Below are 27,829 nucleotides of genomic sequence, written 5' to 3' on the forward strand. Positions count from 1 at the left end.
AGCTCCTCATACCACTAACATGAACAACAGCTCCTCAAGCGGACTTTAGAAGGTATCGCTTCAGCAGGTTGGACCTGGTCCCTATGACCAACCCCCATGCCATTGTGGTCAGCTTGAACTTGTGACTTTCCACCTGTGCTTCTAGGCGCTATTTTCACCTAAAAGTTTAAAAACTGAAATCTTCAGTCTACTGATTGAATTGTATACAGATATAATTTTATCGCATTTAGTCTTTGGAATCTCAATCAAGTAGTTTGATGAAGCATAATGTAAGAGTTTAATTTGTAGGGCGCATGATAGAAGTTATTTGGAGGAATATTTGTTCTTTAATGTATGTATTTAAAGAATGTTAGAGTCTAGAGCAGTGGCGGCTAACATCTACAGGGAAGGAAAGAGGGCGCCTGCAAACAAATACAATTAAATATTACAAAAACAAATGGGGGCACGCACACAAGGCTACAATTTAGAAAAATATAAAAATTAATGGGTGCATGTGCGAATAAACCTAAAATATAATAAAAGTAAAATTGACCTTAGGAAAGGACCTCCTGCTCAAGAAATAAGTATTTTGACAAAGGCAGGGAAATAGGCGCCATGACACTTGCGGATACAGCAAGGACTGTGGAAAGAATGTTCCAAACCCATTTGGTAGAAAATATTGAACAGCATTCAACCCCTCAAGCCAGATACCACACAGCCCCAACATGCACAGAAAATTCTGATCAATTCCAGTTCAGCTCGATGTTTACATGAGACTACTGGAATAAAGTGCTAAGAGCCACTTTAGTGAGCTTTCACACTCATGAAGATAACTCTGACGTTTATGTAAAACTACAGAGTTAGTTTAAATATTTTTTATTAGTTTCATTAAATAGACATTAGTGCAATAGTCGCAGGCATATAATACAGATCATAAATGATGTGCACTACATTTACAGTAATGTGCTTTAAAAAGGTACACAGATAATTATAATACATAGATTCAAATATAGGTTAAAAGGGAGAATACTCAGATAACTATAATTTACAAATGTAAAATGATAATCCATATTATATGACATGCCCTCACAAGCATTCAAGCACATTTCTACTACTGTAAATTTCATGCATATCTTAAGTCTACTAAATTGAGTACAATAAAACGTTAACATCAATCCCCCCACCCAGAGTTAACATGCATCAAGAAAAGACGGCATAAATAAAGTGTTCCACATGGACAAATATATCACAGTAGTACCCATTATCACCCAATTTATCAATATTTAACTAGATTTCCCTTACCTTACCCGCAAGGACTCAGGGAGCTATTCAAAGAATCTGAGTCTGCTTATGGTGCCAGTAGCGGCTCCTGGTGGGAGTGCTACCGGGCAATGACGTAGGGTGGGGGAGGGGTTGGGTGGGAGGTAGTAAACACCGGAATATGGATGAATGCAGGTAAGTAGACAATCAAATCAATAAAACTATTTTGTTGCACGCGTGTAATGAAATTTGTTTAATGGATTTGATTGTCTACTTACATGCATTCATCCATATTCCAGTCCCACCTGGCCTGTTCCCCGCCCCACGTCACTGCCCGGTAGCACTCTCACCTGGAGCCGCTACTGTCTGGTGCCAACAAACTGTAAAACTACAAAGAGACCAATCAGGCATCTAGAATGCACAGTGAGAGTAACTGGGATCCTAACTTCAGGCTGATCTGGAAACATTTTTGTGGAACCAAATGTGATCCCCACCATGGATCACATTTCTCACAATGCAAAAACCAAGAGTGTTGCTGTTATTAGGGTCAAGATGGCCCTTGTGCAGCACAGGCATTTTTCTGGTGGGCTGCATGTTAGGGGGCTACTTCTAGAGCTGGATGCGTTGCTATGACCTATCCATGAAAAACCCCATAACCCATTCCTGTTCATGCCTCCAGAAGTGGGGGCGGGTATGAATATTTTTCCCAGGGATGATTTTGGGTTCAAGTCCAACACTGCATAAACAGCACCTCATTTCCCTTACTGATCAATTTGCACATCTGATTTAAGATTCTCACCTTGAAATACATACAATCATTCCCATCTAGACTATGAGAATTCCTTGTATTTGGGCTCACCTAAAGTAATTGTCAAGAGAGTTGAAGCTGTCCAAAATAAAATGGCAAAGACCATTCTTAAGCTGACCAAGTACTCCTCAGGTAAAAATGCTCAATCCTTATTGCACTGGCTCACAGTGGAGCAAAGACTAAAGTTTAAGGGTTTATGCATGGCCAACAGGGCAATTAACAACAGAGCCCTCCAGTGATTAGGGATCTCCTGGTACCCTACACTCCCAAGAGGACACTAAAATCCCCTAATTCATGTCTTTTGAAGGTCTCACACCTTCAAAGGACTTATAGGGTGAAAGATATTTTCCTTTTCTGTCCCTCAATTCCTATTGATCTGAGGACTGAACTCATGGAGAAGAAATTTAGACAACTGCTAAAATCTTGGCTGTATCCCAGCCAATCCAGTCTGGTATAGTTATGGAGATCTAATGTGCATGTCAATTCTCATGCAGCACCGGGAAGCCTTAGGATAGATACTATGTTATGTTATGTCATCACATATCATAACATGCATAACCTGAAGGATCTGCACTTGATGCTGAACCTCACGACCATCACACCTACATGCATTACTCCAAACCTAACTACAGCAATAGTACTATATAGAGCTGAAACTACACTAAAATAAAAAACCTCAGGATCCAGATCTTTGAAGCAAGGATAAACACAAATTACCAATGGGACCATGAAAATCATTTATAAAATTGTTACATTGTTTTCACTAGCTTATTCAAATAAGTCCTTTACAATTTTCCACAAAAGTTTGTCAATTTGGGCAGGCATCTTGAGACTGTTTGGGCACCTACAAATTCTCAACTATTGTCCTACTTTGATACAAAATACTAACTAGAATACATTTCAGCCTCCTAATGTTATGCCCACCTTCAATATATCATTTATAGATAAAGAGAATGGAAAGTGTTTTCAAAAGCAAGCCACTCTCCATTTTAATTATATGGTATCAAGATATAGGTGTGAATTAGGAAGAGGCTTAACCCCTACTCAGGTTTGTGGATAAAATAATTTACTTAGGTTAATGCAATATGAAACTTAAGTGCACGTTTATCTTTTCTTGGTAGAGAAGATGTTCAATAGCCTGTATGAGAGGCTTAACTCTGCAATCAATAGTTAATTTAAGGTAGGTTTGGTGCCAAACTACAATAATATGACATTTGCCGTCTAGCATATTATCTGTGAAAAATTGCATGGTATTGTTGTTTTGTAGTAATAAACACTTACTTTTTTTAATACAGTGTGCTATCTAGTTAATCACCATCATGAAGTTTACACATAGGGAAATACAATTAAAAGTGAATTAGCACAAACAACACACTGAGCTTACAAAGGTAGAAATAATTACCATATTCAGAACGATGCATCAGATGCAACTAAATGTCTCAATAGGCAAGGTTCAAAGAAAATGTAATTGTCAAATTGAATTGACACACTGTCAAAATGCAATGAACCACCAGTTATTCAATGGGATATGGCGTTCATACAACCGTTGATTTCAATAGTAAAGTATAAACTTTGGTCCTCTGGTTACACAAGCAATACTAATCACCAACATCTATAACTCACTATCCTAATATATCATTACAAAACTCTGAGATGGACAATTAAATGCTGATGAAAATTCACAGATGGAAACTCAACAAACCGTGCCTGAGATCCCTACACAATGCGCCCATGAACCAAAGAAAAGAGTTTAAAATCCTTTACTTGGCCCGAAAGCAATCGCTAGCACTAAAATATGGACATCAAATGAAGAGATATGTCATTCTGTTCAGCAAAGACCCCCAGTCATTAAACTAGAAGCCACTATCTGTGTCTTGAACCACCTTCATTTTAGACTTGAAACAAATCAATGAAACATATATTGTAGATTTTAGAAATATCCAAGTTCCAATAAAATGATTAGCCTACCTTTGCTGATGTTTCAAACCAGCCCACAAATCCATTCTCCTTGCAGTACTGATCCATCTTGATGCCATTATTAATGAGCACATCCTTCCTCTGGTCACATTTATTTGCCAATAGCACTGTTGAAATAGGTGTGCCATTGGAATGAGTCAATTTAGAGTCTAAATCTTCTTTCCATTTTAGCACTGCTTCGAACGTAGCAGGTCTCGTCACATCAAAAACGATGAATGCCCCAACAGCTTCACGGTAGTACACCCGTGTCATGTTCCCAAATCTTTCTTGGCCTGCAAAAAGAACAGTAAACATTATTTCATATGGTTTTCAAAATATCTTTTTCAAAAAAAAATTCTGAAAGTTTGAACACTACTTTATAGGGAACCCCTTGTTGTATGTAACGTGACACTGTACCCCACAACTGAATTAAATGCATTTCCTTACTGAAGCAAAAAACAATGTGCTTGTAATAAAAAAGTTTAGAGACATTTTACAGTGGTAGTCGTTGATCTTGGCTCATATTTTCAATTCAAGTCTGATATGCTAAAATATGTAGTTTATGTGATTAACTTAGGGCCCGATTCTGATGCGGTTAGGAAATATTCCCGATCGAATCGGTTTGGAAATGGTTTCTGACCGACTCAGATCAGGAAAGTCCAGCCGACTGAGTATGATGCATCTGGATGCTTCCAGATACGATTTGGTTGGACTCCCGTTGACTTCTATGGGAGCTGATGTTCCTAACCACATTGTAATCTGGCCCTCGGTCGGGAAGACACTTTACCGATCCGATTTGGAAGGAAAAAAGCCGTTAGGAGGCCTTCATAACTGCATCGTAACCTGGCCATAGGTGGTAATGCTTTCCTAAGCGCATCAGAATCGGGCCCTAAGTTGTAATGAAGCAAGGATTTGGGTCCTGTCGCCCTCCGAAGCCAAGCTCAATCTCCTTGCAGTGAAAGATGAGACAGTGGTTTTAGGACTACTGTCTAAATAGAATTCAGCACATTCGGGTGGAGAATTACATCTGGAAGCAGGGGTACTTACTTGTTCACGAGTGGGTACAGACACATAACAAACTAAATATATCCATCCACAAAGTTAACAGTAATATGTTTACAGCCATGATTTAGGCATACATTTGCCAAAGGTAGTTACAATAGTGGAAACAGAAACCTACGTTTATGCTATGGGGAACGACAAATGGAAAAGAAAATGGAAACAGACGCTTGACAAATATTTCTACTGGGAGTGTATAAATAGTGTGGGTGTGTGGTTGTTTGTGTGTGTGTGTGTGTGTGTGTGTTTGAGTCATGCAATCAGCTATGGTGTATTTTACAGCAGTATGGCTTTTTTTGCACTAATAGCATTATTTTAATTTAATTCATTTATTATTGATTATCATTTTTATAATATGAATTGCTTAGGTGTTTAGAATATTTAGAGTAATATGACCATTTTTTCCTTTCATAAATTATATTTTTGGATGGTCATTGTGCTGGTATTATTATGCCCTGCCTCCATTGATTTATATGTGATTTTCCTATGGTTCCATTGAGTAGCGTGTCACCAGCTCCAAGACTTTGCTGGAGTAAAGTTGTGCCCTTTTTGCTTTGTAGTACTACTGGAGTAGATGTTGGTGTAAATTTTGTAAACTGCAACTGACTAAGTGTAAGTGTGTTTTTGTGTTTTCATGTCCGTTCCTGTGCCCCACACTGTTCTAAATGTTCTCTATTGTCCAAGTTAGAGGTAAAATGAGGAAAGTGATTTCATTTTTAAAATAGTGCTACTTGTCATCTAATACTTATTTGCTAAAATCTTTATTAAACATGTAAAATGATTTAGCAAGAAATGGGCTATATGGTTTAGTCGCGGTTCCACAATAATTCCACCATTTTTAACTTGGTGCCTTTATACTTCAGCACTATGGACTAGAAAACAATTTGTTTGTTCCATTTCCAATTGCCAGCGCAAATGGATCTTCCCTTGTTTTACTGCAAAGTTTCAGTGATGCAGAAGCCTAGAGCAAAAACTAAGGGGCATATTATCAAGGGGGTTTATCTCCGCTTTTTTGGCTTTAAAAGCCAAGAAAGCGGAGATAAAATTATCTCCCTATTACCAAGCTGTCGCTAACACCAGTTAGCGACAGCTAGTAGGAGATAACGACCATCTTGGGCCCCACTTTGCATGTCAGTGATATTTATCACTAATGAGATGCAAAGTGGGCGTGCCAAGATGTTAGAGACTGAAAACAGTTGCTAACATCGCTATCTCCTATTACCAACTTTTGGAGATATTCGCGCTAAGCGGGAATATCTCCAAAAGCTAACACCTGCCCTGAGCAGTTCTTAGCCATGTTATCCAATGGGAGGTGGATAACATGGCTAAGAGCATTTGCTCGATAATGCATGAATATCGCTGACTTTTCAGCGATATTCATGCATTTCGGCCGTTTTTTATCGCATTTGCGATAAACCTTGTTAATAGCAAGGTTTATCTGCGATAAAAATCGCCGATGTGCGGCGATAATTTTTGTCTCTAAACAAGTTAGAGACAAAAATTATCGCTAGTTGTTGGTAATATGCCCCTAAAATCCTTGAGTTTTGGAGAAAAAGCCATGGATGTCGATTCACCAAAATGTAATGCTTAACCCTCATAGCATCACATGTGCTTTGACCGACTGATGATATCACCGCAAGTTACATCATAGGATCATTGAGCCAATCACATCATAGGAAGCACAACCCATAACCTCTTTGTGGTGTGTGGTTTCACCATATTCTGAGCTGGTTCATTTTAATGCAATCTGGTCAGTTGTGAAGTAGGTATAGTACAAGGTCTGAGGGACATGACATGCTTGCTTTGAAGTTACCTTTAATTCGGGGTAAGACTGTTGTCTTAACAACCTTTTGCTATGATGTTTGTCAAAAAAGTTTGTGTTGCTCCAAAAAGCCTCAAGTTTATTTATTTATTTATTTATTGGCATTTATAAAGCGCAGCATATACCCTAGGGTGTCTTGGCGCTGTAGAGTTAGACATTGCACATTCTAATGATTTTCAAAAATAAGTTCAAATTGGACAAACAATTCAATATTAGAAGAACCCCCAGTACAGCTGAGGGACACCCATATTCCTCAGTTATAGAACTATACAAACTGACACCACAAATACTTGACATATTGACCAGATTTAAAAGATGAATAATACACTGCCCTAGGCACATGATAGTCAAGGGCATTGATACATGCATTTTTTTATATCAATGTTTGTGAAAGAACCATCAGTAAAACAGACAGGTTGAGGGCTTACTAACATTAGAAGACTTTGTTTTACAGTTTAAAAACTGTAAGCTACTTTGCATTGCACCTGTTAAGAGTATATTTATGAGCAATACCTACCTCTCCATGTGCATGAGCAGACTCCCTATGTCCAAATTAATGGCAGAGGACTCATACCTAGGTAGATTCTGTGTGTGTGTGTGTGTTAAGATTACTACTCACAGTGGAGTATTTGTATCTTTAAATGACACTATAGGCCATATGTACAATGAGTTGTACAAACATTATGAATAATGATTTCCTAATTGCGATTCGGAAATAATTGCAAGTATGAAATCAGTATTTGTAGTGTATGAAAGTCTTTTGAGTTTTATTAGGGATTCCTTATTGATTACTAATAGACCTGCCTTATGCATATTAATGAGAAAGGTCACAATTTGCGACCCACTAGGAATCGCAGCCATCAAAGGGATGGTGGCCTGCTGAGGTCAGCAGACCACTATGTCTGTGATTGTTTTTTAATAAAGCAATCTTTTTTAATGCAGCCCTTTTCCTTAAAGGGAAATGGGATGCATTTAAAAACATAAGGTGATACTTTTCAGTTTCATTTTGTAAGAATGTTTTCAACATTCTCAAAGGGGAAAGGGGCTAACTGTTTGGAGCGTAACACTGATTAGACCGAAGTGCTGATCTTTGGCAGCCATTCCTCCCCTTGGAATGACACCTGGTGGCCCACCAACATCAGTCTCAATCCCACACCGAAAGACCACACCCGCAACCTTGCCATCATCCTGGATAGCAAACTAACCATGAAATGAAATGACAGATCAACGCAGTCTCTTCTGCCTGCTTCCACACTCACCACGTGCTCTAAATAATCTTCAAATGGCTCCCCATCAACACAAGAAGAACAGTAATGCCAGCTTTAATCACCAGCTGGCTGGACTACGGCAATACACTGTACACAGGAGCCACCACCGAATTCTTGAGAAGGCTCCAGATGAACTCAGCGGCCAGACTAATGCTCAACCTGCCCTAATGGACCCACATCACTGCACACTTTAGGAACCTCCACTGGCTCCTTGTCCTGAAAAGAGGCCAATTCAATATACCGACACATGCCTACAAAGCCCTCAACGACCAAGGACCAGCATTCATGAACCAACTCCTGAACTTCCAGCAGCCATTCAGAAACCTTTCACACATACACTGCACATGTGCCACAGGGTGCCACTCCTTTTCCCACGTCACCTCCAAGTCCTGGAACGCCCTCCTCTCCAACTCTGAACATCAGCCACACCTGCGGACCTCAGTAAGAGACTCAAGGCTTTTTGACTAAGCTCAGCAACCCAATGCCTGGATATCCTGATGTGTGATAAGCTGCGCTCTACAAGTATGGATTGATTGAGTTGCACATGTCTTGTGATTGCAAAAAGTATAAGTACCCTGTGTATTAGTAAGTAGGTAGAGAGGAGAAAACTGTGCTTGGCAACACTATGAATGGTGAAAACACAATGTTACCTTTGACCTGGCCTTCTAACAAAATGAGGGTATACAACCCAGGAAGTCAGGGTATTTGGGAGTGGCTACATGTCTTCACAATGGCTGACAATAATGTAGAATTTTGCTAGGTTGTTTTATTTAATGTAAGATATTTCCTTTACATTCATCTTCTTTTTATTCACATTGGCTAGTGCTCAATTATTGATTAAATAATTGCTTGGAATTTTCTATAAACTAGAAAAGTGTTAAATACAAAGCTTTCTCGAAATACCTTTGCTGTGTTTCTTGACCTCTCAGACTGAAGGGGTGTCCAGCCTTAAATTTACTGACTAGGGTCTCTGGCAGTTCTGAGGCAGTCTCCATAAAGGGTGATCTTCAGAAATTAGCCCTAGGAAGATCCAGTAAGGTCCTTGTTTATTTTCTCTGCTTCACAAGCCCACATGCTATTTCCAGAGGACAAGAAAATGTACTGAGTGCGTCAATTTTTTGGGATTGCATCACTGATGCCCAGTTTGGAGCTTCCAAGTTTGCTTCCTTCCCCCAGAGTGCTCAGTTCAAATATCAGTTAAAAACTGCTTCCAAAGTCGCAACTTCTGCCTGTTCATGAAGAAATTCACTCGTTTGTATATGTAAGGTGGTGTACAATTTATTTAAAAGGTTTTCTAATCTTAATAGTTTAACATTTTGAGTTTAATTAGTGAGTTGCTGGTTCTGAAGCATGGCTCCCATAGTCAGCTGTAAAGGTGCATCAAGCACACAGTGCCTGTCTCATAGGTTGATGTGTGCAACTGTGGGAAGTGATTTCACTTTTGTGGTTGGAGACAGTACACACCATACCATAAAAAAAAGCTTATAATCATGAGTAACATTCACCCCAATTGATGTTAATACAGAATGTTGTGCCCAATATAAGCCAGCTAATCCGCCAGCGCTCTATGCTCCTTACCAGGTGGAGGTACTATTAACATACAAGGATCATTTCAATGGATTCATGTGCATTGCTGCATGTCACAAACAGAGCTTTTGGACTACAGAAGCAAACTCAGCCAGTGTTTGCAGGGTAGACCTGTAACCCAGATTGGAATCAGTGAAACACCCCACACCCCGATTGGCACCACATGCACCTGATTCTTAGGGTGCCCCCTGGAAAGTAATTCTTCTGCGAACGTAAAATGCTCTGATGGGGAAATACTCAAGTAAATGCAGAACACATCAGATAGATGCAGTGTGGTCCAATACAAATCCTCAAGTAAAATAAGCATGCCCGATTCACAAAAATAAAAATAGAAATGCGGGTGGAGATGTATTCTTCCGGCTAAATGTATTTTTGTCTTTATTTCATATTCCCCGACATTTTAAGAAGGACACTTTAATATCTGTGCCAGGTGCAAATGTCAGGTAACATGTCCGATAGGATTCTATACTTGCTATGCTAGCATTGAAGTCCATGCCGGGGAAATAAAGCCTCCTGTGCAAATGCACATTTTTTTCACTCTACAAGGAAAAGATTTTTTACTTTGGAGACTACCATTCCCCACTATTCACCCAAATGTGGTGGCAGTTCCAGAAAAGCCATTGGCTGGAATAGGTCCCAGATAATTGATTTGCAGAGTGGAAAGGCGTCAGACCAAAGATTGTAAATGCCCACAAATGGCAGTGTTTGTGGACATTCCCAAACTTCCAAAGCAAACCATTCCTTGGAATTCCAATTTCATATCCCCTCAGTGGGATTTACTATGGCAGATTTCTCTATGCTTGCAGTAGATAATTCTACAGTACTAAAGGCATTTATACTAGCCATAAATCATTTTGTGAATGGCTAACAGTTGTAAAAAAAGGTTAATTTGGTTGTAATCTTACATTAACAACTGAATTTGCTTTTCTGAATAGGGTCCAGAATTGTTACTATGTTAATTTCTATAGGGATTGATTATGCTCCTTCATGTTGCTACTTGGGAGGTCGTTTGTTGTACATCTACATTACAACACATGGTACATCAACTATTAAAGTGTTTCCAGAGTTCTTAAATTGAGTGGAAAAATGTGGCTTTACCACCTTGCAGTTAGGAATGCTGTTAAAGCAAACTGCAGGACTGTTTCTGAAATGCCATTAGTTGACATAAAGGTTGATTAATATATTGGAGTTTCTTCTCCCGCTCCTCAAATAAATTACCACCGTTAATGTATCTACTACTCACTCCCTCCAGTTTAGTCAAACTACCCGAGTGTCATACACCAGTGACAAGGTAATCAATGTGGGGTACATTCAGTATCTAGAAATCGGCTGGCTTGTTCAGGTTCTGCAAATATAACAAAGGACGCTTTCCAGTTTATTTTGAGAGATGATCCCCTTGTAAAGGAAACTGGAACTGACAAAAATTTGAACTTGGGAATAAGGGCCAACATTTCTGGCACTCTGGATGCTGTCTTCCAAGCCAGATCCTGGAAAATAGAAACATACCAGCCCTCTAGCACAGAAAATCTCCTGCAATTGAAATAATTATTTCTTTAACATTACAGTCCTGAAAGTAGGCAATAAAGTTGCCTGACCTGTTTCCTGCCTTATATGGCCCTGTTGGAGCCCTGTGTGCATGTGCAATCGAGAGTAATTCAGTAGAGCTTTGTTCACTGTTTCGAGAGCTGGCCAGGACATGTGTAGGAATAAGTTTGGCAAGCCATTTAATCATAGCATTCTCTGAACAGTCAGTGCCGCCTGCTGTCTCTGAGCCTTCTGGTACTCCTACAATATGAAGATTAGATCTGCATGATCAATTTTCAAGGTTCTCACATTTGCATTTAGGAGCCTTCATTTGGTCATACATAACGTCTTGTTTGTTATCCACCTGACTTGATCGAGCATCCAGAGTCTGCATCTTAGTTTTGATAATTTGATATGTGTTCACAAATTCACCAATTTGTTGCTCAATGGACAATATTTTCAGCACCAGATTCTCAAATGTATCAGTTTCTGCTGATTGACTACTTTTAACTACATGAATTTCCTTTAGTATAGTCTTGAGCAGGTATTGAGGGTGAAGAGTAGGTACAGTTTGCCTCTAATTCCTCTGCCTCGGATGAATGGGGAATACATATAGTGGGCAAAGGTTTATCACATAGTAGATCCTTATCTGAGCTGATTGCTGACATTCTTCCCTCTTTGAGAGCCACATGAGAAAAATCAGAATTTAGCAGACTGGTTTTACCCCTCACCTCAGGAAATGCAGATTTGAATGCGTATGAGGCATATCTTACAAGGGCATTTGAGTTTAAGTGAGCTTTTACTAGTTTCTCAAGCATGTTGTAGAACTCTCTGATTACATATAATAGTTATGCAGACTTACACATGAAACTGTTGTGACTAATCTAGGCTCAGCTCACACTTTTAGTGCTTTTGGATGCAATAAATGCCTATATTAGGGGAGTGTCACAATTGTTTATCATTCAGATCTCTAATGCAGAGAAATCCATTAGGGGACACTTAAATAGTTTAATCCAACTTCATATGACACAGCTTGCATCTTGTTCTGCTGCCGCACAAGCCACATACCTAAACATGATGGGCTTACTTCCTTAGTAGTTGCTAGAATCAATAAAAAAGCTTTTCAACTGCAAGTTGTTACTTGTGAAATTGGCAAGATCAAGGATGCTTCATGGCGTGTCTGCGCTTGAGACTCTGAAATTCTATCTGCTTTCACTATATACTATTCCAGGCTATATCAGGAGGAGTCAGAGTGCAGCCTTACAGGTATTTACAGCTGTTTGAGCCCTTTAGATTTGCCCAAATTAGCGACAATGGATAATGACACACTTGACACTAAATTTCCAGCACAAGAACATAGAAGTCATATTGTTAATCTGCCGTCAGGAAAGCTCTGGAACCAGAGTATATTCAATCTGAAATATATAATATCTTGGAATCTATAATAATTCCACTGCTGTTAGAAGTGCTGAAAGAAATCCGGATTGCTGGTGGTCTTGCGTCCTCTAGAAATGAAGCCATATTTACAACATTTCAGAAAAAAGATAAAGATTCAACCGAGTGCAGCTCATATCGGCCTATGTCAAGTCTTAATTCTGGTTCTAAGACAGTTACTAAACTCTTGGCTAATATAATTGATAAAATAATCTCCCAATTTACATCACCTCAACAACATGGCTTCATTCCTGGGAAGGACATAACCTCACACACAAATCTAATCACTACATTGATATATTGGGCCCAGACTCTTTAGGAACCTCTTAATATTATCTTATTGAATGCTAAGAAAGCATTCAACCAGGTGTCTGTTTCTCCGGGATCTATTAGCCCTAACTTTATTAAACTGGTCAAAGTCATATGGCAAGCTACTAAAGCCCGGATTAGCATACCACATTAGATAAATTCTTTATTTTTATTTCACGAGGCACTCAACAAGTTTGCCCAATCTCCCTTGCTCCGTATGCTTTTTATATGAAGTCATATATCAGGCTTTTATGGAAAACTAAAAGCCTGATGTATGACTTCATGTATACACCGAAGGAAGTCTTGTTTCATCATTGGGAGTTTTGCTCCTCATCTGGCTAGCGCTGCAATGCCCCACGGGTCCCCCGAAGGGTCGCATTAGCGGAGATGTTTTGAGACAAAACGCCGTAAGGTGCATTCAGGTGTGTGGAGTGGGTCCTCTTGGAGGGTGGTGTGGTGCATGCAACGTGAATTAAAACTGTCTATGGGTTGGCAGAATTATGATTTTTAATGAAGGGGTACCCTTGACAGAGTAAAAAGACCGAAGGTTAGGGGGTTACCTCAGTCGGCTTAATGAGCCCCAGGTAACTACAATGTTAAAGAGGTCAACAGGTTTCACGCCTGTCTGGTCTCAAAGATCCGTGGCGCTTCTTCAGGACTGAAAAAGCAGAGTGAAGTGTTGTGCATGTGAATAGTGTCAGGGTTAATACCCTGAGGAGGAGTCAGGGCGGGCCAGGGGACAGTGTAGCCTGCAGTCTACCTACAAAAAACTATTTAGTTATGGCCGCTTCTGTGCTTCACCTAGGAGAGAGATGACAGAAAAGAGACAACATGTGCATCAGAGTTACACGTGGGGCAAATCAAAGAGTCCCCACAGCCTATTATTGGGCTACGCACATCGTGGTGACATGAAGGAGACATGAAGGCGAGACGTTACCACAAGAGAGAACGGCACGTGTGCGGAGTCTCAACTACACCTTTAGCAAGATGCATGCGCATGCCCCAATGTGCCAGATTGTCATCGATCCTCATGATGACCGGGACACATACAACACCCAACAGAATCAAGAACATTGTTAAATGGAACTGGAGGATCTTGAACACTGGACCCTAACACTATTCACGTGCACAACACTTCACCCTGCTTTTTTGATCCTGAAGAAGTGCCACAGATCTTTGAGACCAGACAGGCGCGAAACACGTCGACCTATTTTACATTGTAGTTACCTGGGGGCGGGTCAACTATATTCCAGAAAGCACTTTTCTTCCTTCTCCAATTGGGATTCTAGAAATTTAAAAATATCTTTAGGATACTGCGGTTGCCACTTAATATTGAGTGCCTATTGGTATGATTAAAAACCTATTAATCGAGTGCATACAAGGGGGGGGGTTACTACTCCTACACCCAAATCTTCATCAACATGTATCAGCCCTCCACCATGGCCTAAAAAGGTCCTGGGCTATCACTAGGACTCCTATTTCTCAATGCCCTGTAGGTTGTGAGTTGGACATTATTACTGTCCAAATACTTACCTCTTTTATGTTACTAGTCTCATTTCAAACACTGGACACACATATAGTCATGATGGAGGCCTACTTGTCTGTCCCCCGGTGGAGAAGGGATATATTCATGCCCACAAAAAGTATATATTTATACCATATATGGGCTGGAGGGAGCAATACATAAACAGTATTGAAATATCCAAACACAAATAGTATGAGAGTATTATATTATCCAAATGTTACCCATTGTTAGGTCTGTCAGCCATAGCTTAGTCTTCCCCAAACTTTTTGCCTTACTAGTCCATTTTTGCTGATCTCATTGCGGTTGGCCTTCGGACTCAATGCATCTGCTCACTCCCTAAAGCATGGCAGCATTGGCTTATACCCAATTGAAATTCAACAGCGTGTCCCATCTGGGGGACGTCCCCTAGTCACAGCTCTTTCGCCCCAAAGGGGTATTCCAATTGGTAATGAGTTCCAATTAATCACAACGTTATTTGATTCACATTTGTTATTTTTTCTTATTTTCAAGAATTCCTTCATTCTCTTAAATGTATCTCATTTTCAAATCTAAACGAATTATGTTCAATCACATCCTTATAGCATATCCATCCTCCAATGCATTTCGGCTGCTAATGAGCCTTCATCAGGGATATATGTCTAAAATCAAAAGAGTATAATACATGAGGTAACAGAAACTATTCGTCCCACATTTTATAAATTTACAAAAGGAGAAAAATAAAATAGTGAAAAGGCCAACGCCCCAGAAATCGATTTCGAGATAAACTAAACCTAACTAACCAAAAGTAAATCAAATCACCCGTGGCATTTTAAAAAAACAGTAAATGAATGAATTCATACAAACCGAATATATTCACATATTCCTATACTATAAATAACCGTTTGGTGACATGGGGTATAATGGCAACTTAGAATGACATCAAATTCAAGTATTTTAATTAAGCGCTCGTCATTTGGCCATGTGGTAACTTAAGAAAGTTGATTCAGCGCTATGGCTGTTGCCACACGACTTTCAGAAACCATAAAGCAATTTAAAGTAGCGTACACAATTTAAATGGAACAGAATGTTCCTACAATCCTAGTGTTAAGTTCCTGATCGTAAACTTACATAAGTAAGAAGCAATGAAGCTTCGAGTGTCCGCTCGATATACTGATCGCGTCTGAAGTAAGTCGGCGTTTCTATCACGATAAGATGTTACCCATAAACATAAAGAGAGGACTAACATTCTAACTAAAAGAATGAGTGCCATATTGGAACGATGTTTAAAGCCTAAGAAAACGTTCCCAGTATAAGAATAGGTTTAAACAAACAACAGATATATCATCATAATAAAGCAACCATGAATCGTAATCATATTAAAATAAAATAAAAGTGAAAACATTGCAATAGAAAACAGTCTGATCGTGGTCAATCAATGGCATGCATAGCAAGTACTTTGACAATAAAGTTAATTGAGAGTTCTGACTCTATAAGTAACAACTAAATTCGACCCTGTCATTCATCCCATTGGGCTTTAAAGTGTCCAATTTATAAATCCAAACGTTTTCACGTTTCAAAAGTAGTTTGTTATTATCAACTCCTTCTTGTTTTGAAACTGTCTCCAAAATTAAAAACCTCAATTGACTGATATTATGTGCAGCTTCCTGAAAATGGATAGCAACTGTGAATTTTGTGGATTTATTGCGAATGTTTGATTTGTGCTTCATTCAAGCGAACCTTCATTTTGCACTCTGTTTTGCCCACATATCCTTGTCCACAGGGACATTTTAGAAGATAAATAATGTTAGAACTGTCGCAGGTAGCGGTGACTCTCAACTTGATGTTATATCCTTTGCTTAGATGTGTCGTAATGTTTCCTTTTATTAGACAGTTGCAGTGACTGCAATTATAGCAGGTCAATGTTCCTCTAAAATTCTGAATTTTACTAGATTCCTTAGCCTTCATTAAATTTCCTAAATTAGGAGCTCGTTGGTAGGCAAAAAATGGTAGTTCATTGAATATATTGTTAAAATCTGGTTCTTGGGATAACAGTATCCAATGTTTTTTAACAATTTTTTTGAAGGTGTTACTCTTGGTGGTGTATTTCGACACCAATACCATCCTGGTGGTTTCTTTTCTCTTATGGGTTTTTTGTAGAAGTTCTGTCCTACTTTTTGCTGCACAACGTGTTCGAGCTTCCTCCAAAACTTTAATGGGATATTCTGTCTCTTTAAATCTCGTTTCCATTTCTTGAATTCTTATTTCAGTTTGTCCACAGAGGAAACAATTTGCTTAACTCTAAGCATTTGAGAGTACGGCAGGTGTTTTTTTAAGAGAATCTTGGTGAAAACTCTTATGATGAAGTAGGTTATTGTGATCAGTAGCTTTTCTGTGGATATCAGTTTCAAACCCAGAATTTGTTCTAAAAATTTGATTTTCTCTCTGTTTACCTCCGAGGTAAACTGAATTTGTTCATCTCTGGAATTAAGAATGGTAATGGCTTCTAGTAATGACTCTTCCGAGCCAGTCCAGATGATGAAAATATCATCAATGTATCGTAATATCAGTCTGGCTTGTGATTTCCATGGTTCTTGGTTCAAGATAAGTTCTTCCTCAAAAGATTTCATAAAAATGTTAGCGTACCCTGGGGCTTCCGAATTTCCCATAGCAGTTCCTGTCTGTTGGAGATAGAATTGGTTCTTCCAGCGAAAATAGCTGTGGTACAGGGTAATATGAAGAAGTTCCATAAGAAACACTAATTTTAGAGAAAACAGAGTGTGCAAGTGGGACAATTGTTCGATTTTGACTTATACCCAATTGACACATTTAATTTACTTGTGAGTCACCTGTACAGTGGTACTACTTGTACCCAGGGCTTGTAAATGAAATGCTACTAGTGGGTCTGCAGCACTGATTGTCCCACCCACTTAAGTAACCCTTTAAACATGTCTCAGGGTTGCCACTTCAGACTGTATGTACAGTTTTTTCGACCTGGGAAGATAACGTCTTGACAGGTGCAAACCTCCCTTTTTAATACATATAAGTCACCACTAGGATAGGTCCTACTCAGCCCAGGGTGCAGGGTGCAGTGTTTCTGAAAAGATGGACATGTACTAATACACTTTAAATGCCTTGGTAGTGAAAATCTCTGAAATTCGTTTTTCACTATAGTAAGGCCTACCTTGCCTATAGGATAACACTGGGTTCCCTTATTACATTTAATAAGTTGAATCTTTCAGTTGGGAGCGATAGAAACGTTAAATGGAGTTGTAATTTAAAACTCTCTTTAATTGTAAAGTCGGAATTTAAGTGACAACTCTGAAAATGCTGCTTTAAAAAAGTTGGCCTTTCTTGTCCTAACCATTTGGTGCCTGCAGTCTGTGTCCTAGGCCACATGACTAAGTGTAGCTGACATTGGTCTTTGTGTATTGCTCCCAGACAATAAGACAAAGGGGAATAGGATTTGGCAGGATGGGACATCTCTGACTTGATTTATTTATTTATTTATTTTAATTTCTTGTATAGCGCAGGAATCAATCCCGGAAGGGTATCTCCGCGCTTTGCCAGCTAAAACAGTTTATTAGGTAGAGCAGCATTTTAAGTGGTTTATGTGGGTGGGAATGCTTCTTGGAAAAGGAGGGTTTTTAATGCCTTTCTGAAGGACAGATGGTTTATGGTGGTTCTTAGGTCAGTGGGAAGATTGTTCCAAAGGGCAGGACCAACAGCGGAGAAAGCACGGTCACCCTGTCTGATCTTCTTTGTAATGGGGGGTTTTAACAGGGCTTGGTTGCAGGAGCGCAGGGACCTGCAAGGCTGGTACAGTTCAAGAGACTGGGCTAGGTATTTTGGGCTTACTCCATACAGACATTTGTGCACCGTACAACAGATCTTAAAGTGGATGCGTTGTCGTATGGGAAGCCAATGCAGTTCTTTCAGCAAGGGCTTGGAAGGAGTCCTGGCAGGTGCACCCTTGACCAGTCTGGCTGCCGTGTTCTGGACCACCTGCAAATGAGGGGGAGGAGCTGTCCCAGACCACACTTGCACATCACAAAGGCTCTGCCTGAGCACACTCACAAAGATTTTGACACTAGTCTTTTATGAACCCAGACAAGCAGGGCCAGGGCAAGGAGGCAAGAAATTCCAAGCACCTCTGGAGCTGGAACTTCTATAAACTTCTTCGATTTCAAAGGGGGGCACCAGGCATAAATATTGGACTGTCATACCAAGCTCTACAGTTCACTTTTGGGCCTGTGGACCCTGCCAGGAACAATGGCTTCCCAGCTGTGAAGTCTGCCTTCTGACCTGCTTTGTTGCACAAGGACTGCCCTTTCTGCCAAAGGCCTACTATTGCAACACCAGGACTCTTGTTTTGTGAGCTGCCCTGCTCAATCCAGCCTGCTTTTGTGTCCCAGGACTCCAATCTCTCCAAGGGTCAGTGGGCAGCACCGTCACATTGCAACGCAAGTCATCGCGGCCCCAGCGACTTCCTCAACAATGATGCAGGACCTCAAATTGCAAGTTCCTTTCTATGGTTTCTCAATGCAGGCCACCGCACCCCATTGCATGGACTTTGCATTTCGAAGCCCAGGCAAAAGGTACTAATTAGCGGACTGAACTCAGTCCTGTATGTTCCCTGCGCTCTGTCACAGTCAGCCTGAACTTGTGACTTGGACCCAGTATAACACAACCAGATAACAGTAGTTGGTGCTTTTTGATACTTAGAGCATGTTTTTACTTGAATCATTAATATTGCATATCTCTGGTTATACTTATTGGATTTTTGTTGGTTTGGTGTAAACAAAGTTATTAGATTGTAATTATTTATTTATTTAGCACGAATTTGATCCTGGAGGATATCAGAGCGCTTTACAATTTGAGGCAAAGGTAACACACATGAGTCCAACATGGGGAATCCAATAGGCATTGAATCAAATAGTACACACATAACAGCTCATTTATAAACCTGAGTGAGCGAGTAGGAATGGGCTATACAATGGAGCATAGAGACATACTCTATTTTTCTAAATTGGTGTGAGATTTTTCTTCTGTCGTGTTTTCATTTGATTACTGTTTGAAGTGCTGCATAAATACTTTAGACATTAACTGCAAATTAAGCCAGACTGCTTTTGTGCCAGGCTACCAGAGGGTTAAACACTGCTTAATTTGGGGGGGGTTGCTTCTGTTTCTGACAAGAATTGTGACTGCAGCTTGAGTAGGCTTTCACCCACCTCAACCAGTCATCTAATTTCCAACACCCAATAAATTTAAAGTCAGTCTCCTCTCTAGTGTGACAGGTACTGGGAGAAATTAACAGGATGTGAGGAAAGTTCTGTTATAAAGGATCTATCACTCAAGGATTGTCTGCAGGGGAGATATGACTGAATAGAGTGGGTGACAGGGGGTGCACATATATGTATCAGTGGATTATCACAATTGAAGGTTATACATTATTGAATAAGACTACATACACTGAAGTAAACATAGATACCAGGGGTAAAAGTTCACCCATTAGACCTGGTACTGAGACATTGTGAAAACGGAGGTCCCTATTGTTTTATACAGTTATAATTCCTATTTCCTGATGCTTATGTAGAGGGAAATGCTTAGACAAAATGAAGTTGACGTGATTGTAGACTAATAAGGCTCTGCCATCCATCTGGTGTCTGAGGTCAGTACAGAAGGTGGCACAATAATGGTGCGGCATAGGAGGTGGTAGTATGTAGCAGAGGGGCAGGCAATACATGACTTTCAAAGTGAAAGATGACATGATTAGAATGTCCATATCCTAGGACTATTAAATTAAGGTTTAAAAATACAGCCCTTTACCAAGTGGTTGTGATATTAATAGCAATAAAACATACTTGGCTGGGTTGTAGGTTTGCATTAGGATGTGGAACATGGTTATCAGTCTGTCATAGAAATTGCTACTGCAATGCTCTAGACATTGGGACTGGATCAAGTAAAATTAGACAATTTCTATATTAGTATAATCTGTTTAAATTCTAAATAGGTGGGTAATGCTGTGTACTGGTAATGGTGTTTGCGATGCATGCGTTTCTGTGAGGGACGAGGTATGAACTTTTTGAAGATAACGTGATATGAGTGTCCAGTTTATAATGACGTTGAAAGTGAAAGGGTGTATTTCTTTACCTTGGCCTACATTGGAATTCTGCAGGATGGGCAGGTCATAAACCATGTCACGGTTGACAGTGCAAAGATACTTTAACAACGGGTGTGACACAAAGGTGGGATCTGGGTCAGCCTCCAGGAAGAGCCTTTCCTGCATCTATCCTTGAATTCTTTTCTTTCCCCGTGTTCCCTAATTGCAGGATCTACAGCAAAGTTAACTACAAGGGATATCAGTCCTCTTCCTCTTGATTGAGGTGGGGTGCGTCCTGTAGGCTTGAGACTATCTCAAGCGACCACAAGTTCACACAGTACAAGGGAAAAAGAGAAGAGTGAAGAGTGTGGGCTGCTTTATGTTGTTTCAGAACTAATTTTGTCAGATGTGTCTATTTTAGTTCAGGTGAATGCTTTTTCCTTATTTGCTCCAAATTGAAGTTCTAATAGCAGCGGCACATCCATTGCCTAGAACTCTGCCCACAGGCGAAGACCGAAAATATGGTTTTAAGATCACTTTTAGTGACTTTGCTGTGGAAATGTCTGCCATACGATCCTCCAAACCCTCATGTAATGATATTCGGATACTCCTGTAAGGGGCAGAAATCTACACCTGGATTTGGTGAATACAATCCAGTGGCCGTATTACCAAAGTGCTACGGGGCTGCAGATGCTTGTGCGGATAGCGCTAGTGCAGATATAGCACCAGCATTCTCACGAGAGGAATTCCCCTCAAGGCCCCACGAAATGAGGGAATTGCTTTGCCTCTGCCCCGTGCTCTATTATAGACGAGCGGTACAAAAGGGGGTGGTAATGGACGGAGTATCTGAACCAATCAAACACTCACAGCCAGTCAAAAGATCTGGGTTTGATCCATCACCGTTCTTTAGCCCACTCTGCCACCCCAGTTCAGACATGGCTATATGCAAATCAGTCTGAGCATGTGCCTCATGGGAACAGTCCAGCCCGAACTGCCAAGCCATGCCTTCCCTGGACCGGAAACAAGCTTCCAAGGACGGAGCATCTGAATAAATCAAACACTCACACCCAGTCAAAAGATCTGGGTTTGATCCATCACCGTTCTTTACCACCCCCTTTTGTACCTATTATAGACGAGGGCACAGAGGCAAAGAAGCTGTCTGGAGCTGCATTGACAATGCACCACCTAAAAGGTGGCGCACTGTCAGTGCGCCCCCTGATAGCAGCTCTCTTGCAGGGGGAAAGTCATCTTATGGACCCACCGGACATCTCTTAACAGGCAGGTGCAGTCACTCACTGTACCCCCTCAGCAAGGGGATCTCTAATCCTCTTTTAAAAGTGCAGGCGGGTTCCCACCTGCACAGTAAAGTACGGAACAGCTGTTTCAAAGCCACTCTGTATTTCACTTGAATGCGCTGCCTCAGGGCAGCATTAAATGTGATACGGCGCACTCTCCTTGTTAGCACTGGGCGCATCTTTTGAAAGGTGCTCCCGGTGCTAACAAAGAAAAAGAGTTGCATTGCATAACACAGTCCTAGGTGGGGATTTCTGTGCATGCATACATCTGTGTATGCAGAGATCTCTGCATGCAGATTTCCCTATGTGAATAGGGCCCTTAAGTTTGTTTCCAAATACAGAAATTGATTAAAAAGCTACAGATTCTCGATTTTTCAGCCCTGCAGAATTGCTACTGAACCTAGCCCACAGCCTTCATGAAATTGTGCAGCTCTTGTCTTCCAGGAATATTAAATTGCTGTATGTGCTTAGGGTTTAAATTTTTCTTTATAACTCTTACTTCACTTACATTCAACTCTCAGGCTTTAGCACCAGCCTTTGAGAAAATATTACATCTCTTACAGCCCATGTTATTGTATTGCAAACGATTTTCCAAGTAAGATAAAAATATCAATTTTGTGAGATCGGTCTCTACTACAAATTATCACAGATTGTAGCCAGGGATTCTGCGAATGTATCTCCACTAAATGTGTTACAGTGTTTATGAATCAAAGGCACATTTGGAGCATTTATTCAAAGGTGTCAGAAGAACAATGTAGAGTCTTTTGAATTATTTTCACGATTTTCGGCAGTGACATTTTTATCTTTTACTAACATTCAGAATTTACGAAAAAATGTAAGCATGGTGTCTAGTGCAAAGCTATGTGTACTACAATGATTAACCATCACTCAATGAATGAACACATTGAACCCTTATTTCTACAGAAATGTGAACGTATTAACAATCTCAAAAAACACATTTTAAATTTCATATTAGCAAGGACAAAAGTGATCACAGAGCACGTAATGTAATATAAAGTGCACTTGTTGAGCCCTGCTTGTCACTCATGAGTGTATCCAGGTGCTGAGTAGATGTGTGGTGAGACCTGGACGGAATACAGGCAGTCTTGATGGTCCCACAAGAAGACTAATTGAATGGCCAGGTATTCTTAAGGAGGAGACCATTATGTGTGGGGAGAGTTCGTTCAAGATGTGGCTGCTTGGTAGGAGAATGAGACCTCCTGTTCTGTTTCTGTGGATGTGGAGTAAGTATGCAACTGAGAGAGATGCTGAGCGAAGTTGTCTGGTGGGTTGGTGAAAGTGAAGCCAGTGACTGAGGTATGCAGGACCCAAGTTGTGTAGTGACTTGATTGTTTCAACTGGCAGCACATCTGGATAGAAAGCCAGTGGAGCTCTCTGAGGAAAGTGTGGTGTGGGTTTGGTGCGGAAGGTCAAAAATGAGTCTGGCGGCAGCGTTTTGGATGGTTTGAAGTCTGTGAAATATGGGTTGGATGCCTGTGTAGAGTACATTGTCATAGTCCAATCTGCTTGTGAGCATGCAATGAAAGGAAATCACATCAAAACTGTTGCCTTGTCAGTCCAGTAAAGACACATGCATGTTTTTGCCAAACAAAAACTTTATTTGATCAATACATTGAGAAAAAAATATTTTAAATGGTTAGTGGGGGAATTTTACTACCGTAGGAGAAGTGACAATTAAAGGTCTTGCTCACCTGATTGCAATAATGATGTAAGGATTTTCAGTCTTCAAGCTAAAGCAAATGTTATCTATTTATTTTCTATATTAGCTGATTGTAGTTTCAGTCTGACCAGGGTCTCAGCTGGATAACTAGGCATTTGTATAGTATTGTCCAACACTGAATCTGCCTCTGTCTGATATTGTAAAGGTCCTACCCATGGTGAAATTTTATTTACACATTGGTTTTACTGGATCTAGATGTTGTAATTTATTTTTGGTCATTGTTGCGTAGTAGCCGATTTACATAAGTTAATTCACACATAAGTCATATTTACACAAGGGAAATATTTTAATATCTGCAATCCAAACTGTTTTCTACTTCACGAAAGCAGCATGAAGGTGGTAGTTTTGCTTGAACTATTCTCTGTAGAGGTCTTTTTAAGTATTTTGATTTTCTGCATTAGTAAACGGCCCCTACATGGCCATAGATTAAAATAAGTCTCTATACTAGAAAATACACTAAGACCAAGATATTTAAGCTGAGTATTCACTATTAAAACAGAAACAAAACTGAAGTAGTCCAGGGGCCATATTACATATAGAGTACATTATTACATGGTCTTGCTCACTGTAAGCTTTGTTATTATGGAGTCGGAGCTGACTGACTGACTGACTGAGGGTATTTATAGAGCGCACTTATACCGATGCGTCTTGGCGCTGGGTAGAGTGATCTGAGAGTTGCACTAATATTAGCATTGTGTAAAGAGCCTGGATTTAATAGCTTTCCTGAAGATGGTGCGTGAGGGCTGAAGTCGGAGCGAGACGGGGAGGGAGTTCCATAATTTGGCTGCCAGGAATTAAAAACGTTTCCTTAACCAAATTACCCTTTTCATCTTGGGAGGAAGAGCCAGCCCAGTTTCCATAGACCTTAAGCAGTGCCTGGAATGTATCAAGGGAATAGTAATTGTACTTCTTTCGCCCCACCTCCATAGAGGGCTTTATGCATTAGGCATAGAGCTTTGAACTCCACTCGTCGTCTCACCGGAAGCCAGTGTAGTTGTTTAATGCTGGCCGAGTGGAGTGATGCTTGGATAGACCATACAGAACTCGAGCTGCGGCATTTTGAAGTGACTGAAGCTTATTGAGCTGTTTCACTCCAGCGCCCAGATAAAGGGCATTGCAATAATCAATCCTCGATAGGATAAGGGCGCCAACCACCTTTTTCCTGAGGGAAAACTGGAGAATGGAAGAATTTTACGCAGAATCTTGAGTGTGAAAAAACAGGCAGACTACTTAGTTTATTTGGGGGCACAAGTGAGATCTTTCTCAATGAAAAAAACCGAGGTTTCTGGCTTTAGACACCGGTGAAGGACATGTACGGGCTTCAGGGGGCCACCAACACTGACTCCATATTGAAGGTTTCTTGCCAAATTCCAGAATCTCGTTTTTTTCTGTGTTAAGTTTTAAAAAGTTGTCATTCATCCATGACATCACAGAGGAAAGGCTATCACGGACCCGTTTCGCTGACATACTGTCATTTTGAGTCACCTCCACCACCAGTTGCGTGTCGTCGGAGTAAGACACAAGTGCTAGACCATGATTTTTAATTAGTCTAGCCAATGGTGTTACATAGATGTTGAACAAGGTGGGCTAAAGTGCAGAGCCTTGGGGGACTCCATCCAGGAGGGAGAACCGTTCCGATCTCAGGCCATCCCAATGTATTATTTGTTCCCTGGAATCGAGGAAAGATGTGAGAAGGGTCAGGGCCTTGTCATTGACTCCCACGGACTGCAGCCTATTTATTAACACTGTATGGTTTACCGTGTCAAAAGCTGCTGTGAGGTCTAGCAATATTAGGGCCGTCCTGCCACCCTCATCCAGCACTCTTCAAATCTCCTCTGTAGAAATAATCAGAGCTGATTCCGTGGAATGCCGGGCTCTGAAGCCATGCTGGGTGGAATCAAGGATGTTATTTTCCTCAAGGTAGGTGGTCAGTTCCAAGTTAATGACTTTCTCCAGGACCTTAGAGGGCAGAGATAGACAGGAGATGGGGCGGTAGTTTTTAGGCTCCAAAGGTTCAAGAGATGTTTTTTTTAGAATATGCCTAATACAGGCCATTTTCCATCCTGCTGGGAAGATCCCTGTTCCAATGACTAGATTTAGCAGCGGGGTCAGTGATGCCCCAACCTTATCCATAGCTAAATGTAGAATGTATGGGGGGCAAGGGTCAAGTGGAGACCCTGACTTAGTTAATGAAAGAATGTCTACCACTTGCTTTTCATCCAGACTGGTGAATTGGATTAGACTACCTTGGCCAGAATGTTTTTCCCAGGGTTCGTACTGTTGATCTCCACTGAGATTAGAAGCTCCTCATAGACCATTATAACCTTTGTCTGAAAGAAAACCACAAGGTTATCCACAAAGGATTGATCAGGGGCTTTCGGACGTCGGGACAGAGCTGTTACTGTTTTGAACAGTTCTTTGGGGGAGTTTGTAGCTTCTAGAATTTTAGATGTGAAATAGGCTATTTTAGCTGATATTATGGCTCCATTGTATCCTTTTAGTGCTGAGCCGTATTCAATCTTATGTACTGAACTGTATGAGGATCGCCAAATGCGCTCCAGGACTCTGCCTTTTATTTGTATTGTTTTTAGCTCTGCTGAGTACCAAGGGGAGGATACCAGTCTTTTCTTGGCCATTTTATTAATTTCCAGCACCAACGGAGCAATTGCCTGGATTATCCAGTTATTAAATCCGTGGCTGCCTGATTGTGATCTGCACTTCAAGTCAGATTCTCTTTCAATGCCGTAGTTAGCTCTTGTTGGAATAATTTCTTCCAAGCACGTACCTTGATCAGAGGGGGTCTATTTCTGCAGCACAAGTTATTATTGAAGATGTTAATAATAAAATTGACAGCATAGTGATCTGACCAAAGTAAGGGCAGCAAACTAATCATTTCAATATGGGCACTGTTAGTAGAAATGCCGTCCCAAGTATGTCCTGCCTGATGTGTGGGTTCCCGCACAATTTGCGTCATTCCAAAACTGGCTAGGGTATCGATTAAACTTGAGGTATCCGAGTTGTTTGTTGCCTCTAGATGAAAATTAAAATCCCTAGCAGCGCAAAGGAATCCACATTAAAGCAGGACTCCATGCAAGTTTGCAAAGTAGCGATGAATGATAGCCTAGGACCAGGGGGTCTGTATACTAAGATTCCTTGTAAACACTCCATATTATTTAGTTTTATACTCAAAAACATTGCCTCTGCGTCCAATAGTGGCTCTGGTGTCATTCTCATCTCATAGCAGGCTCGGTAAATGAAGGCGATCCCCCCTTTGTCCCGTCCTATCCATATTGGTGACAAAACAGTCAGATGGAACTACATAATTCCAGTCAGGATTGCTTGTGTCATTTGTCCATGTTTCAGTTAAGAAAATCAGATCTGGATTTTCGAGTTGTATAAGGCACTCCAAGTCATTTTTATGTTTCATTACTGATCTGGCATTGATCAGTACGCAATTGATAGACTTTGGGCTTTTAGTGGGCAACTTTTTAGTTTCAGCATTAGGGTGCAAGGCAGACCCGTCCTGCATAACATTAGGCAGCCTGGTATTATTAATCTGTATGTCTTCCCCAAGCATGTTCGTGTTAGAGGCGCTTGGCTTAGCTCTACACCGATTACAGTGCACCTGGGGGATATTTTTAGAATCTATCTTATCTCTCAATTCAGGGCACTCACGAGATTAAGGCTCAGGAGCTCATCACAAGTATAGATCAGCCTAGAGATTTTATCAGGGGTCCTGGCGATGGTCGCACTCCGGGCACAGACGGGCTTGCCTTTGGCGCGCCTCCGTCGGGCCCGCTGCGCGCGCCCGCTGCACAGCCGCAACATCTGGTAATTTGTAGCCGGAGCTCTAATGGCCAGTGTCTGTCTTTTTAAGAATCAGTCCACTGCTGTGCAGCAAGGGCCAGAGTCTCTGTGCTGGTTGCACAAGAACACATGCACACATGTATGTGCACACGTGTCCCCATATTAGGGGCAGGAGCAAAGCTACGTACAAAGGAATGTGTTGAGGCGCAAGGCCGCTTAACATAACACAATAAAGAAGCACCCCTGAATCCTCTGGGACAGTCCAAAATTGAGCTTATTGTTTCTCTCACTGTGCTGCCCCAGATAGGGAATGGGCAATAGTAATTTTGGGGTGGGGGAGCTGCAGGCGTTCAGAAATCCCCACATGCTAACGTCC

At 40.8% G+C, this 27,829-nt stretch overlaps 1 protein-coding gene across 1 annotated transcript in view; it reads right to left on the reverse strand.

The window, feature by feature from the left end:
- The window catches only part of RAB38 (RAB38, member RAS oncogene family), a 298,863-nt gene that overhangs the window by 176,811 nt on the left and 94,223 nt on the right, over positions 1-27,829 (reverse strand). Inside the window, exon 2 of the mRNA XM_086933980.1 lies at positions 4,016-4,296. Within this exon, the coding sequence (XP_086790106.1) occupies positions 4,016-4,296 (281 nt within the window). The remainder of the gene's footprint in view (positions 1-4,015; positions 4,297-27,829) is intronic.

Source organism: Lissotriton vulgaris, chromosome 8 (assembly GCF_964263255.1).
Source record: "Lissotriton vulgaris chromosome 8, aLisVul1.2, whole genome shotgun sequence".
NCBI classification, from domain to species: domain Eukaryota; kingdom Metazoa; phylum Chordata; class Amphibia; order Caudata; family Salamandridae; genus Lissotriton; species Lissotriton vulgaris.